Raw genomic sequence first — 14,880 nt, 5'->3', positions numbered from 1 at the left:
CCTGAGGTTCCACTGTAGTTAAATATTTGTTACCTTGTCAAACACACAAACCCTTCCTTTTAGTGCAGGGGTTCTCAAACTAGGGGTTGGGACCCCTCAGAGGGTCACAAGCTGTCAGCCTCCACCCCAAACCCTGCTTTTCCTCCAGCATTTATAATGGTGTTAAAGTGTTTTTAATTTATAAGAGGAGGGTTGCACTCATAGGCTTGCTATGTGAAAGGGGTCACCAGTACAAAAGTTTGAGAACCACTGTTTTAGTGTATTAACATACTTACTGAGTACATCCTTGAATGTTAACAAAAGTACATAGTTCAAATTTGTCAGCATGTATCACACTAGGTGCTCATGGGCTTAAAACTGGATGGAGTCCATTGAATAGTAGGGTCAGTTGTGGTCACATGTCCTGTACCACTTCATGCTTCCACACAAAGGCATGAAAGGTAGAGTGCCTGCCTGCCTTCCTCCTCCACTTTTCTCTGACCATCCATGGCAGTGAAGTGGAACCCAGAGGCGTCGGACCTGCTAGTGTTTGCTAACCTTTGTTTTTCAATGATCTGTTTGAAGATTGTCATTAAAACCTACAGTCAAATTAGACTGTCAGAAACTAAACTAGTTCAACAACTCCCTTGTACTTCAGGATCACATATCTTGCACCGAACACCATGCCTCATGGCAGACCACGCTGTCCAGATTCAGACCCTGTCCAGCCTGCTCACAAATGGCCACGGTCACTGCCTGATCTGACTGAGGGAAAGCCCCTTCCCAGACAGATGATTGGTCATTCCTTTTCCTCTAGAATACAGAATTCCAGGGACACTTATCTCAAACTGCATCAATTAGCACAGTCTGAGGATTGCTCTGTTCCTGAGGAAGCAGTAACTGCCAAACGGGAGCCAAAAAAGTCATCCTTTGCTAGAGCCTCTCAAGCAGACAATCCACACCTCTCTGGCAAGAGGAAAGGCATAAAAAAGGATAGTGAAAACAAAAACAGCAGTAACCTTGTCATTGACCCTGGTACTGACAGACCTGGAGCTCATGCCCCCCAACTCTGAAATTCATCACATTGAGGCTAGGCCAGATGGAGCAGAAGTGCAGCTCTAAAAATTACTTGGGCTTCTCACAAGGAGGGTCCAAAATAAGTCCTCCACAAAAAACCTACAAGCCTACTGTTTCAAGGGCATGCTATGCCAGTGGTCAAGCTTGCATAAGGAAGGACTGGCCAGTGCCAACAATTCCATCTGCCTTACAAGCAGCAGTGCAGAGGATTGAACCCATCACTGTCCTGAGCTACATACTGATGTCCCACCTAATACCTCATCCACATCAAGACCACTGTTGGCACCAGTTCCCTTTGCACGGAGGTCACACAGTGCTACGACATCAGCATTTGACAAAATACTCCTACTCACCTTCACTGAGTTATTTGTTCTTGCCAGCATTGATCAGGGACCCATTTCCCCTGCCATTGGGAGAGGATCCTTTTTCAGAGCTCCATCACAAGCAAAACATGAGTGGAAGCAGACTAGCTAACCTCAACACAATCAGTGCCCATACATGTGGTCTTTACCATTGCCAGCATTATACCTTCATGTTTCTCAAAGTAGTTTCCCCTCTCACCCATCACAAAAGAGGTAATAACATAGGGCTTGAAGGGACATCCTGGGTCAGAGTCCAGTCCCCTGCTGTTATAGGCAGCCCTATCATATAATCCCATTTATAAATTTATTAAGCTAAACCTTAAAACTAGTGACGTTATTTTGCCCTGCTACTTCTATTGAATGGCTGTTCCAAAAACCTCACTCCTCTTCTGATTAGCAACCTTCTTACTTTTTCAGCCTAAATCTCACTCACTGTTTGCAGTTTTAGTCAGACCTAGAAGCAGGTAGCAGTCTCAGAACAGGCCGAAGTGGCACCAGAGGAACCTGGCAATCCCTTTCCCCACTGAGAGAGTCATCTTTGCCAGATGAGGCAGCAATAGGAACCCCAACACTGTCATAAGACTGTTACAGAACATTCCAAGACCTTTTAACCCTAGGACATCACCCTGTGATCCAGGAAAAGTCCCATAAGTCACTCCAACTCTCTCACTGAGATAACTTTCCAGCCTAAGTAGAGCCACTTACATGTTAACATTTCTTCTACATCACTGCCCCAGAAAGTTAAGAAAAGGCATATATTTAATAGTAAGAAATGTAAAGGAACAATTCTTTTTAGAAAGTGACTTACTGACAGCATGAGGTTCTATTTTACTGTATTGAACTAACATCTATAACAAGTGGGTTCAGTTTTTTAGTATAGATGATTTTGTAACTGCCAGCACTGGAAGTTTATCCTGGGATTTAAGTAATAAGTAAGAAGATTTAAGTAAGAAGTTCTGTTATTGCCCATGTCGATCTAAAAGAGAAAGAGCAGGATTCATTAGCTCTACAAGGATAACAGGAGTAAAAACTTATTTGTTGCTTATTTAAGCAGATGAAGCCCTGCTTCTGCACAAGGAGCAGCTCTGTGAACTGAGGGGATGCTTCAGTTGCATACAAGTCAGTTTTCAGCCATACATCAAGTTCCTAGCAACGACATGTGTCTCATTAGCTCTATGGCGCAAATGCTGCTTTAAGTAACCTGTTGGCAAAATTCAGCAAGGCTTTAGAAGAGCAGATGAAGGGAAAACACACAGACATTAAGTATGCAGGAGGTTTATTTCCTACCTTAAAATCTACAGTAGTTCTAGTGACATTAGGTACTTAATAGCAGAAAATCTAAAGGTTTATATAGAATTTAAAAAAAAAAATCAGATGAAGTACCACTCAGATCAAAAGGAATGTAATGAGACTGAAGTTCTTTAATAGTTAGCATTATTATGTTATGAAATGGGTTTTAGTGAACCAAAAATGGAATGCTAATTTCATAAAAATATACACATACATATAAAATTTGTTCCTTGCATTTGAATTACAGAAAAAAAACCCAGAAGTAGTGCTTCTAGAACTTTCAAGTTTCTCTGAATTACATTTAAAGTATTTATCATTTGATTTGTTAACTTTGCAAATTAAACATTTATATTAAATGAACATTTTTAGCTGACATCTTTCTAAACAGAAGATGCCACTAATTCAGAAACAAGTCACTCACTGAATGGAAGCCTCCCCCACTCCCCAGTAAAGCAGCAGAATGTTACATTTTAATAATATTAGAGTGGAACCCACTTATATTTGAGCTATTACTCCTTTTCTTATTTTTAGAGTAAGTTTGTCAACTTTATTGGCAAAAAAAAAAAAAAAAAATCTTAACAGTCAACAGCAAGATGAACTGGGTTTGGGCTTCCGGTGAAGATTTATTGTATCTGTCTGAATCAAGTGATCTGATCTATCTTCAGTAGCAAGAACTCTTCGAACAGCTTCCTCAAAGGCTGCTGCAACATTAGTGGCATCTTTTGCACTAGTCTCGAAATAGGGATGGTTGCCGTTGTTCCTGCACCAGGCCTGGGCTTCTTCTGTAGACACTTGCCTTTCATTTATGTCAACTTTGTTACCCAATATCACAAAGGGAAAACTTTCAGGCTCTTTCACATCTGCATAGTAAATGAATTCTTTTTTCCAGTTACCCAAGTTTTGGAAGCTTTGAGAGTCATCTACACTGAAAGTTAGAAGGCAACAGTCAGAACCTCTATAGAAAGGAGTCCGTAAGCTCCTGAACCGTTCTTGACCTGCCGTGTCCCATATCTGCATTGTAACAAAGTGTCCATCCACTTCCAAATCTTTATTTAAGAACTCCACGCCTATTGTGTGGAACAATTGTGTATCAAACTTGTTAGTGACATATCTGTTCATAAGTGAACTCTTCCCGACTCCACCATCACCTAAGAGTATTACTTTAAGTAGAGATGATTTTGTTGCCATTGTTATGGAAATGGATCCTCCTGATTTCTGAGTCCTGTAATGTAAGAGAGACCCTGTTAAGAACAAACATTTTCCCCTTGGGATAAAGGCAACTTATTATGTTGTTAAATATTGAATTGTTTACATACTCGTGCACTACCCATAAAGTGTTACGCCCAAGTCACTGCTCACTAAACCTTACATGCAAAAAAGAAAAGAAAGAATTGACTAAATATGTTTGTAATTGTTAAAAGTGTCTAAAAGTAGCGCACTTCCCACTGGATAAGAACATAAGAACAGCCATACTGGGTCAGACCAAAGGTCCATCTAGCCCAGAATCCTGTCTTCCGACAGTGCCCCATGCCAGGTGCCCCAGAGGGAATGAACGGAACAGATAATCATCAAGTGATCCATTCCCTGTCGCCCATTCCCAGCTTCTGGCAAACAGAGGCTAGGGATACCATCCCTGATCATACTGGCTAATAGCTATTGATGGATCTATCCTCCATGAACTTATCTAGTTCTTTTTTTTATATCTCAAATGGCATTTGTGACAGATGGGGCAATTTCCTGGACAAACTTAGTTCAATAAAGTTAAACCTTACTGAATTAAATTAAAATATTTTAGGAGCTCATTATATTAGAAATGCAAATGTGTGTTATTGTGGGACTGTATGTAACTTGTCTAGGAGACATGACTAATGTAAACCTTGGGAAGTGTTATGAATTTCAACCGACTCTTGTAAACAATGAGCTAAGAATAAACTGTTGAGTAGCTTCCCTAGGAAATATTTGGGAAGAGGGAAATGCAAATGACCACCCACCCACCTTTGGACCTGATCTTTATAGGAGGCTTGCCCTAGGGAGGGGACCTTTGTCTGCAAATTACCTATTCCCAGGATCAAAAGGGCCAAACAGCATAAAGAAGTAACTCAGATTCATGGTGTTCTTGTTCTGAGCAAAAGGAGTTATGAACTTGAACACATGTGGGGCTTGAAGGACTGTTCACCTGGCTGAGCCCTTGTTGGAATTGGGGTGATCTCCAGTAAGGTTATTAGCACGTTTAGGTTCTTTTATTGTTTTGATATGTTTTCTCTGTAATGCTTTTAATTCAGAATAAATGGGCATGGGCTTGCCACAGGTAACTTAACTGTGACAACTGCACGGTTTACCATCTCTGAGGAGAAAAAAAGGCAGGCCTACTTACACATTCTGCCTTTGCTGAGAAATTCACAGTTTAGATAGGGAGCTGTGCAGCCTGGAAATACCCTTGTAAGGAGGGAGAGAGATGCATGTCTACACTCAAGAGATGATGGCTAGGGAGCCAGAAGTCTAAGAGTGGGTGCTCTCACTGGACCATAGAGAGAATATATAGGTGCCTTTGCTCTGAACTTTGACAAGGTTATAAAGTGTTTCTTCTTCAAACTATAGTCTGTGTAGTTGTATGAATTAGCACACTGATTAGTCACTTCTAGAGACTGGGTTTGAACTCCTCCTTGTTTCACTTACTGGATATTTTTGAACATCTTTTCCCAGGAAATAGTGGAAGCCTGTCCACTTTACAAAACCACCACAGTTAGTCTGCAAGACAGGTGTCAAGTTGGTCTAGATAAAGACCATAATATGCAATAAGTCAATTTACATTCATTGAAAACCCTGAGGGGGAAGATAGGGGTAAAGCCAGGCATTTGGAGAGTTCCTGCCTTAATTATTATCTAGCCACTTTTAGTCCCTCATTCCAGTTAGCACCGAAATTCATTTATCTTACATTAATTTGGCAAGAACAGTGGAAGCTTCCTTGTAGAAGCAAGAAATATAAATACCAAACATATCTATTTTATTATTTTAAACTGCAGCAAAATGTGAACCACCAGAAGAACAGTTTTCTTAGATCATTCTCATTCAATACTTTACCCTCAGTGTTTGCACTTTGTGTAGAGACTGAAGTTTACTCCTCGGGAAATCTGCACCACTGCACATGTGCAGAATCTATGACTGAATTTATGTGCACAAAAAAATATTTTCTGACAAGGAAGCAAAGGCGAGTGGTCATGCAACCCTCCACAGCAGTATGTTTCGGGTGCCCAGGGCAGCTGGCAGAGAGGTAAATCACTGTGGGGCAGGAGGCAGGACTGGAGAAGACCTGGCTGGTAGCTCCTGCCATGTGCTGAACTCAGCTGCTAGTCCTGGCTTGGCAAGACAGGACTGCCTCTTCCCCTGCATGGCATCTGGGGCTTGGTCAGACCTACCCCCAGATTTCTCCCCCAGCTTCAGGAAGCTCTGCAAACTCCTCTCCCCACCTGCCTTCCTGCCCCCATCAATCCTTAGCTGCAGGGGGAGGGATCCCTTTACAGGGAGCTGCTCCCCCATCTGCCCAACTCCCATGCATCCAGACCCACTCATACCCAGACCCTCCTGCCAAGCCAAACCCCCCTGCACTCAGAACCCCCCTGATGAGCCCCACTCCCCCTGCACCACCCCAACAAGCCACCCGCACCTGGATCCCCATCCCACCAATCCCCAACCAGCAGCACCTGGATCCCCACTCCCCCAGCATCTGGACCCCTCCCACTGAGCCCCAACCATCTTCCCCTGGACCCCCGCAGAGTCCCATTACCATTGCACTCAGAACCCCCACAACAATCCTCTGTGCATCCAGATCCCCTCCATTCCCGGATCCCTCACTGAGCCGCTCATGCCCAGATTGTCCCACATAGAACCCTCTCAAACCACACCTGAATCCCCCCCACACTAAGCCTCTGCACACTTGGATCCTGCCTTGTTGAGCCTGCCTACCCACAAGGAGGGACAGGGTCCTGGGGTGTTTCTGGGGCAGGCCCGGTTCTTGCACTGTGTCAGGGTTGGGTGCAGCTCACTGCTGAGTCCGTGTCCTGGGAGGGAGCTGCAGAGTGGTCTCCCATCTATGTCCAGCCAGTGGCCTGTGCTCCCCAATGCCCTGCTGGAGCCTCCAAATTTATTTGACAAATAAAATTTGCAGATTTTGCAGAATATTAAAATACTGTGCGCAGAATTTTTAATTTTTGGTGCAGAATGCTCTCAGGAGTAGAAGTTCATTAAAAACAGTTATGGGTCTACCTTTTTCTATTGCAGACAGCATTCTCTATGTGAGCCAATTCACCCTGCTACAGAAACATCTTTAGCCACAACAGCTGCAAATGTGTGAGCTCTACCAGACCTTATTCTGCCCACTACAAAACCTTGCTGGAACCATTTACAATGTGTGTCTTACACTTCTTGTACTCAACATATTTAACTGGATTCAAAGTATTGAGGCCACATCTACATTCAGAATTTTAGCAAGATCCTGCGCTGTTGGCTCAGCACTGGTGCTAGCAAGAATCGGAGTGCTGGTATAGATTGGCTGCCAGGATGTTTTCCTCAGTGTCATCCAGACTTGTAAAAAAACTTCCAGAAGTGTTATAATTATCAATTTAAACACAAAAGAAGTCATAGAAATGTTTCTATAGCTACCTAACCCAAAAGCCCACTCCACACTTGAGTTTTAATTTGACATAGCTACAGAACTCAAGTGTGAAAAATTCCCACCTCTGAGCACAATAGCCATGTGGACTTAATCCAGCATAGATTCAGCTAAATTAATGGAAGAATGCTTCCATCAGCCTAGATACCAGCAAAGATGTAGTGCTTGGGAAGGCTGTGATCCTACAGCAACAGAAAAGCCACTTCCATTGCTGTAGACTGTATCTACAATATGGGGTTATGCCAGCATACCTACCCCACCATGGCTATGCCGTTTTAGTCCCCATAGTGTAGACATGGCCTAAGGTTCCTATACCAGCCTACCCACTATCCCCATAAATGTATGACAATTAGGAAAGGTCAAACTAGTTCAGCAAAATAAGCACCTGTCTACAAGGTCAGAGTTGGAAAGGCATTAGGATATTCTCCACTCAATCACTGGAGGTTTTTCCCTTTATACGGCCCACTTGGCCTTTCTTTCTTCCTCCCTAAAAATTACTAAGGACATGCAGTATGCAGTGTAGTTGTAGCCATGTCGGCAGGGCTGGTGCAACACATTAGGTGACCTAGGCGGTCGCCTAGGGCGCTAGCATTTGGACGGCGACCGCAGTGGCCGGATCTTCAGCCGCCCGTCGTCATTGGCATTTAGGCGGAAGGAGCTGGGGCAGGAGGGTGCGGGGAGGGCCGCCTGCAGCAAGTAAGTGGGGGGGCGGCACGCAGGGGAACTCCCCGCCTCAGCTCACCTCTGCTCCGCCTCCTCCCCTGAGCATGCCGCCCCACTCTGCTTCTCTCGCTCCCAGGCTTGCGGCGCCAAACAGCTGATTGGCACCGCAAGCCTGGGAGGCGGGAGAAGTGGAACAGCAACGGCGTGCTCGGGGAGGAGGCAGAGCAGAGGGGAGCTGCCGCACGGCTCCCCGGGCCGGGAGGAGCTGCCGCAGGGGGGGGGGGGGGGGGGCGCCCCAGGGGAGAGGGGGGGGGGGGCTGCCGCAGGGGGGGCGCCTTAGGGCGGAGAGCTGCCACATGGCTCGGAGGCGGGGGGGCGCGCAAGGTGGAAGTTTCGCCTAGGGCGCGAAACATCCTTGCACCCGCCCTGCATGTCGGTCTCAGGATATTAGAGAGACAAGGTGGGTGAAGTAATAGATCTGAAGAAGACCTCTGTCTGGCTCAAAAGCTTTTCTCTCTCACCAACAGAAGTTGATCCAATAAACGATATTATCTCACCCACCTCGTCTCTCTAATGAAGAACAGTGTCCCAAGCAACACTGAAGTGGTACCCTCCTGGACATACGTACAAGGTTAGAGTACATTAATATTTTTAAAATGTCATTAAAACAAGAAAATAGTAGTAGAGTGGCCAATTTTCTTTCACAAAGTTTTACATCTTAGTAAATATGCAACCATAGCCATGATCTTGCAAAGATTTTGAGCAATGCATAACTACACAAGAAGTCTATTGAAGTTTATGAAACTACCCACATGTGACCGGGGCTGGATTAACGCAGGGACTTTCGGGGCTGCAGCCCAGGGCTTCGAGCTAAGGGGGGGGTCCCACAAAAATAAATCCATAATTATATACAATTCAGTGGTCACCAACCCATTAATCGTGATTGACTGGTCGATCCTGGAGCCTCTGTCAGTTGATCGCAATCTCCGGGCTGTTAAAAGTCCAGCAGCGCAGCAGAGCTCAAGCAGGCTGCCTTCATACCGTGGCCCCACGCTGCTCCCGGAAGCAGCCGTCTGCTGGCACATCTCTGCGGCCCCTGGGAGATGGTGGGCGGGGCAGCTCTGTGCGCTGCCCCCGCCCCCAGCACCATCCCCGCAGCTCCCATTGGCTGGGAACTGGCCAATGGGAGCTGCCGTGGTGGCGCTTCTGGACAGGGGCAGCGCTTGCGGGCAGCGCACGGGGACATGCTGTCCCCCTCCCCCCAGAGACACGCAGAGACATGCTAGCAGAAAGCTGCTTCTAGGAGTGGCATGGGGCTATGGCAGACAGCCAGCCAGCCTGCCTGAGCCCTGCTGCGCTGCCGGCCAGGAGCCGCTTGTGGCAGGGGGGATAAAAATCAATGATTTAAAAAAAAAATTGGATTTTTTTTAATAATTTGCTTTTTGAGGATAAAACCTATCTAAAGATAGTTTAATTAAGATACATTATAGCTCAAAGATATCTCATCATGGAATAGGGATTATAAATTCTAAGTCTATAGTATGAGACAATATATTCATGTAATGTTTAAGAAAAGTTTTGTAAATGAATTCCAATAGTTCATGGATTAGGGACCCAATTTTATGGGGTTCCAGGGTCTTCTGTATAGATTATTTAGGTTAATCTTTCCATCTACTCAATGGGACTCAGTGCTCAGTCTAGAAGATACCATCAGAGATGCTTAGTTTTGCAGTTCTCAAACTGTCTTCAGAGATAATCTTGTTAACAGCAAAAATGTTTTTAAGTAAATAAATATTTAGAAGTGAGAAATAACAGACCTCAACCCTATTGTCCCTCTGCAAATTTGTGTACACAGAGTCAATCCCTTACCCCTCTCTAAAAGTGCAAAGTTTCAAAAAATTCAATGAATAGAAGATTGTTGGGGGCGGAATAGAACTGGACAAGGAGATCTACAAGTCTGGAGATAAATGTGAGAAGGGAGGGAGAGGCAGTAGAAACAAAAATGAAACTTTTTGAGCAGCATATTCCAGAAGTCTTGAGGTCTTTCTGAGTGTAGCCTTCATTGATTTGAGATCTACCATACCATTCTTTCACTAGAAGGGAAAACCTATAATGGCAGCAGCCTGTAAAAGAGACCCAAGTTTGGGAATAAGAACCATTCAAGAAACATATGTTTGTTGATGAGGTTTTAAAAAAAGTCACACCAGTGGACTGGTGGAAGTCACTTAAGCACTTGGATTCAGAGACTGTTGAAGTGATAATCTCACTTTTAACAGCAGTAGCTTCTTCTGCGGGCGTAGAAAGAATATTTTCTCTCTTTGGACTAATTCATTCCAAATTGAGAAATTGTTTGGGACCTGATAAAGCAGGAAAGCTTGTTTTTCTTTTCCAGATTATGAACAAATACGAAAATGAAGGTGAAGACAACTGAGTTAGCTGCAGAAGCCAATATTTTAAGTTTCTCATGTTGACCTGGCTGACAGTCAATTTAATTTTTTTTTTAAATATTTCATTTAACTATTTTAGTTAAAAACCATTTTAACAAAAACAAAACTGATTTTAAAAAACTTGAATGTTTAACTAAATTCAAAAATTCGTATGCTTGTTTTGTTAAAATATTTTATGTTTCCTGTTGAAGAAAAAATCCAGAATACATAACATTGTTGTTTTAGTTAAATAAAACAATTGAACTGTTTGTCTGGTGATGTTCTCCTAATACAGCATGGCAAGAAAATCCTCCAAATATTAATAATTAACCTGTTGAATTGGAGATAGTTCCCCAGCCAATGACTTCATAAATATCTGCTTCGGTTACTTTTGGTAAATGAAATAACCAAACAATCATTCATTTTCTGATACAGCTGTAAAACTAATCTGAAAAGTTTTCAAAATAAATCACTTAAATGTATAGTGTGTACCTTCTAAAATTGAAACCTACATCTATCTCTGAGTTGTGAAGAATATGTATTAAGGTTATAACAACCAACAAGAATGCACTCTTATGTAGAAATCCATGATTAAATTGAGTCTTCCTGACTAGTGATTTAAATCAAATCCGCCCTGGCCTGCCGGAGCCTGCACCTCACACCCCCTCCTGCACCCAAACTCCCTCCCACAAAGAAACTAATATAACAGCTGTTCTAAGGTAAGAAGTAGGCTATTTTGAATTAACTATATTCTACATGTTTTAAGGCTGAAATGTAACCACAGAACAGCTTTATGTTAATTAAAAGGCAAGTTTAGTATAGCATTAATAGCCTTGATGCCATAATTGTGATCATTTTGTTTTAAATTAGGAAAAAGACTTGTATGCAGGGCTCCCACAAAATCTAACAGCCCCGGGGCCACAGGAGTGTTAATCCAGCCCTGCACGTGACTTCATGAAAAGACTTTGTAGGATCATGTCTATGTTTTCTAGTTATAAACCAACTTAGCTACAGCTTGTACCATGATTCCATATCTCTCTTCCCCCTTTATTAATTACAAGTCACTTTATCAACTAACTAGGCTTTACAGTAACAGCACGTTAGACTAACATATGCATCAGTGAAAAAAATCTCATTTTCAGATCACTTCACAACACTTTGCTAGTGCCCATATTTATTGTATCTGTGTATAAAAGAGGGAATCAGACTCTAAGAATTGTTTTTAAGCACAGCAACCACAAATCATGATTTTTTAAAGTCTTGTCTTTCTTCCCATTTTATAGCCTTGAATTGCTAAAGAGGATGCTTTGTATTTTTTCTTTAGTTTCCCAGATTTCACAGAGATTTTTCCCTATTAAGGTTTCATTACTTAAAACCTCTAACATCCATACTGTGAGAACAAACCGATAAGCAAATAAGTCATAGCCATATTTACAACCAACACCACCTTCTGATATACTGAATTTCCACAAGTCAATTGAAGCATTTCAGCTTTAACCAGGCAGTACTCCTCCATCAGGGTTTGCAGCCTGCAGTAAATGGAATTTTTATTCCTAAATCATTCAAGTGTTTGAGGGTTTGTCTACACTTAACTTAATTAATTTTCAAGGTAGGATGTGAATTTGAAGAGCAATAGCTATTCCTGAGTGCCTTGTTCAGGTTTTGCTTAATCCACTTTTGAATTAAGCTAAACCAGAAGGTACTTAATTCCATAATAAGAGAGTGTCCATACATGGAGTTATTCCAGAAAAATCTCATGCATAGACAATTCCTAAATATAGTTCTAGAAGCCTCAGTTTAGGGGGCTCCTATTTTTGAAATTTTTAGCCTAGATGTATAAACATGCTCACAATAACTTTGTTAAATGTTTTGAAAGTCTAAATTAAGTTGTATTGTTAACACTGACAAAAGTTTGTTTTGAAGTGACTAAGATTTTATGCCACTAAGAAAAGTTTCATAAAGATACAATTTTAGAACCTGATACTCCAGATGCTTCTCCCATTGTATTATGTGATTAAAGTTACATAGTTACTTAAGTGGTTTTGCAGAATCAGGATTATAATTTTCAATATTGTGTTTTGTTTTTCAACATAAGTTTAATAAAATTCAAATAAGACCCTTCTAAGTAGAGGCATTTTTAAAAACCAAGCATCTTAGTTTGTTATAGATTTTAATCTAAAATCACAATAGCACAAGTTTTCAAATTTCAATTTTAAAAACCCAAATGATTAAAATAATGGGTCTAAATTACTCCCACTCTGTTTAATGTTTTAATATTTAGATTAGCCAACTGGTATTCTCTTTACCTGTTTTGAACTCTACAGAATTTATATTTTGTTTTCAAATACAGTTAACATCTATGACGTATAACTGCATACGCAAAGGAAACAACATATTATGTCAAGAGAGACTAGCGAGTGAGGTAATATCTTTTATTGGACAAGCTTCTCTTGGTGAAAGACAAGCTTTCATGCTATACAGAGGCTCTTCAGGTCTGTGTAGCTTGAAAGCTGGTCTCTTTAACCCACCTTGTGTCTCTAATATCCTGGGACCAATACAGCAACAACAACAACACCACCACTGCAGTATTACATCAAAAAGCACTTACCTTGATTGTTCAGTTTAAATCATCATTCAGCATCTGCAAATGAGAAGACATTAATTTGCAACATGTGTAATCAATTGGTTTTAGCCAATTTTGCTTTAAGAGTAGCTAAGCATATAGTAACTCATAATATATCAAGAGACTGTAAATGCACATTTACTCTGATGGTTCATATACCATCACCAACACACAGCATACCAATTGGTTTAAGGATGGATAGCTAGAGAAAGATATACAAATCAGTTTTTCTATAACAGTTTTGTAAATATATAATATAAGATTCATTGTCATTCCCCTCTCAAAAAGGCAGCCCCCAAACAAGAAAACCTACCATGAAAAGCCATACACACAAGAAACAGCAACCCCACTACTACGCTTTCATAATCTATCTCAAGACTCTTTTCTCAAGCCTCCTCTCCACCTTTAAAGTTAATCTAGAGTAAATAACAGGAATGACGTGGGAAAAGATTAGATCATTGAATTCCAAACCCCTGCAGAATAGTCCCCAGAAAAACGTCATACCAAATACTGAATTTATACCACATTTGATTTTGACTACAAAACCAAAAAAAGTAATTTAAAATGCCCCCCGACCCAAACACACAGTTTTGTGACTCTCAGAAACCGTTTTTCTAGGTTTGTCCTCAACCATCACTAAAACCTTGGGAAAAGCGACAAAGAGTCCTGTGACACCTTATAGACTAACAGATGTATTGGAGCATGAGCTTTCGTGGGTGATGCATCTGACGAAGTGTGTATTCACCCACGAAAGCTTGTGCATCCAATACATCTATAACGTGCCACAGGACTCTGTCGCTTTTTACAGATCCAGACTAACACAGCTACCCCTCTGATACTTAAAATCTTGGGGGAAACCTTGTCTGTATTTTTAATAAAATGCAACATCTGTGCAACAACTGCATCTTTAGATTGTGATAAATTGCATCTTTATGCTGTTAAGTGGATGCTTTAATATCTACAGTACCTCAGGAGCTTTTCATTTAAAGTTTCTTGGCTTGAACATTTAAATTCACAGTCTTGATACTGAATTACGGGTTTTACATTTAGTTATTTATTTACAAATTAGTTAAACATTTTCATTTGCTGGCAGACTGGAGAATGCAACATCATAGCAAAGGCACTATAGAAAATACACAGTATATGCCAAATCCTGTAGTTCCCAGGCCCTTCTCTAGTCTGGCTACTGCACCATTGAAGGTAGCTGGGCTTTTCTAAAGTTTATTAAAACAAAACAAAAAACAAATAGGGAGCCAGGAAAACCACCAATTAGCTTTCCTTTTTAAGTGCTAATGAACTTGAGAAGCAGCCCAGCTGCTTTATAGATACTGAAGCCAGGATGAAAGATATCTAATAAAATTCACTGCTTGAGAAATTCTAGTACAGGGGTGGCCAACCTGAGCCTGAGAATGAGCCAGAATTTACCAATGTACATTGCCAAAGAGCCACAGTAATATGTCAACAGCCCCCCATCAGCTCCCCCCGCCCCCAGTGCCTCCCGCCCACCAGCATAGGGTGAACAGATGTCCCAATTTTATAGGGACAGTCCCAATTTTTCTTATATAGGTTCCTATTACCCCCCAGCCCGTCCCAATTTTTCACACTTGCTGTCTGGTCACTCTAAATCAGCGCCTCCGCCTCCCCTTCCCTCCCCACGCTTCCCGATCAGCTGTTTTGAGGCATGCAGGAGGCTCAGGGGTGGGAAGGGGTGGAGTAGGGGCCTGTGGCAGAGCCAAGGGTTGAGCAGCGAGCACCCCCCAGCACATTGGAAAGTTGGCGCCTGTAGCTCCA

The 14,880-nt window shown here is 42.1% G+C and overlaps 1 protein-coding gene across 4 annotated transcripts in view; it reads right to left on the bottom strand.

The window, feature by feature from the left end:
- Positions 1-2,683: 2,683 nt before the first annotated feature.
- The window catches only part of LOC112117536 (ras-related protein Rab-9A), a 44,609-nt gene continuing 32,412 nt past the window's right edge, over positions 2,684-14,880 (bottom strand). For 3 of the 4 annotated variants that reach the window (XM_026648517.2, XM_026648528.2, XM_024215511.3), the window contains exons 2-3: positions 13,075-13,107; positions 2,684-3,930 (exon numbers count right to left, since the gene is read on the bottom strand). In XM_026648517.2, coding sequence (XP_026504302.1) covers positions 3,291-3,896 — 606 coding nt within the window. In that variant the 5' untranslated portion in view covers positions 3,897-3,930; positions 13,075-13,107 and the 3' untranslated portion in view covers positions 2,684-3,290. Of the gene's footprint in view, positions 3,931-8,852; positions 8,876-13,074; positions 13,108-14,880 lie in introns of those variants that run through there. The other variant, XM_024215510.2, reaches the window with a different exon arrangement.

Source organism: Terrapene carolina, unplaced genomic scaffold, assembly GCF_002925995.2.
Source record: "Terrapene carolina triunguis isolate 2854851 unplaced genomic scaffold, T_m_triunguis-2.0 Scaffold22, whole genome shotgun sequence".
Classification (NCBI taxonomy): Eukaryota; Metazoa; Chordata; order Testudines; family Emydidae; genus Terrapene; species Terrapene triunguis.
This window is presented reverse-complemented; position numbering and strand designations above follow the sequence as displayed.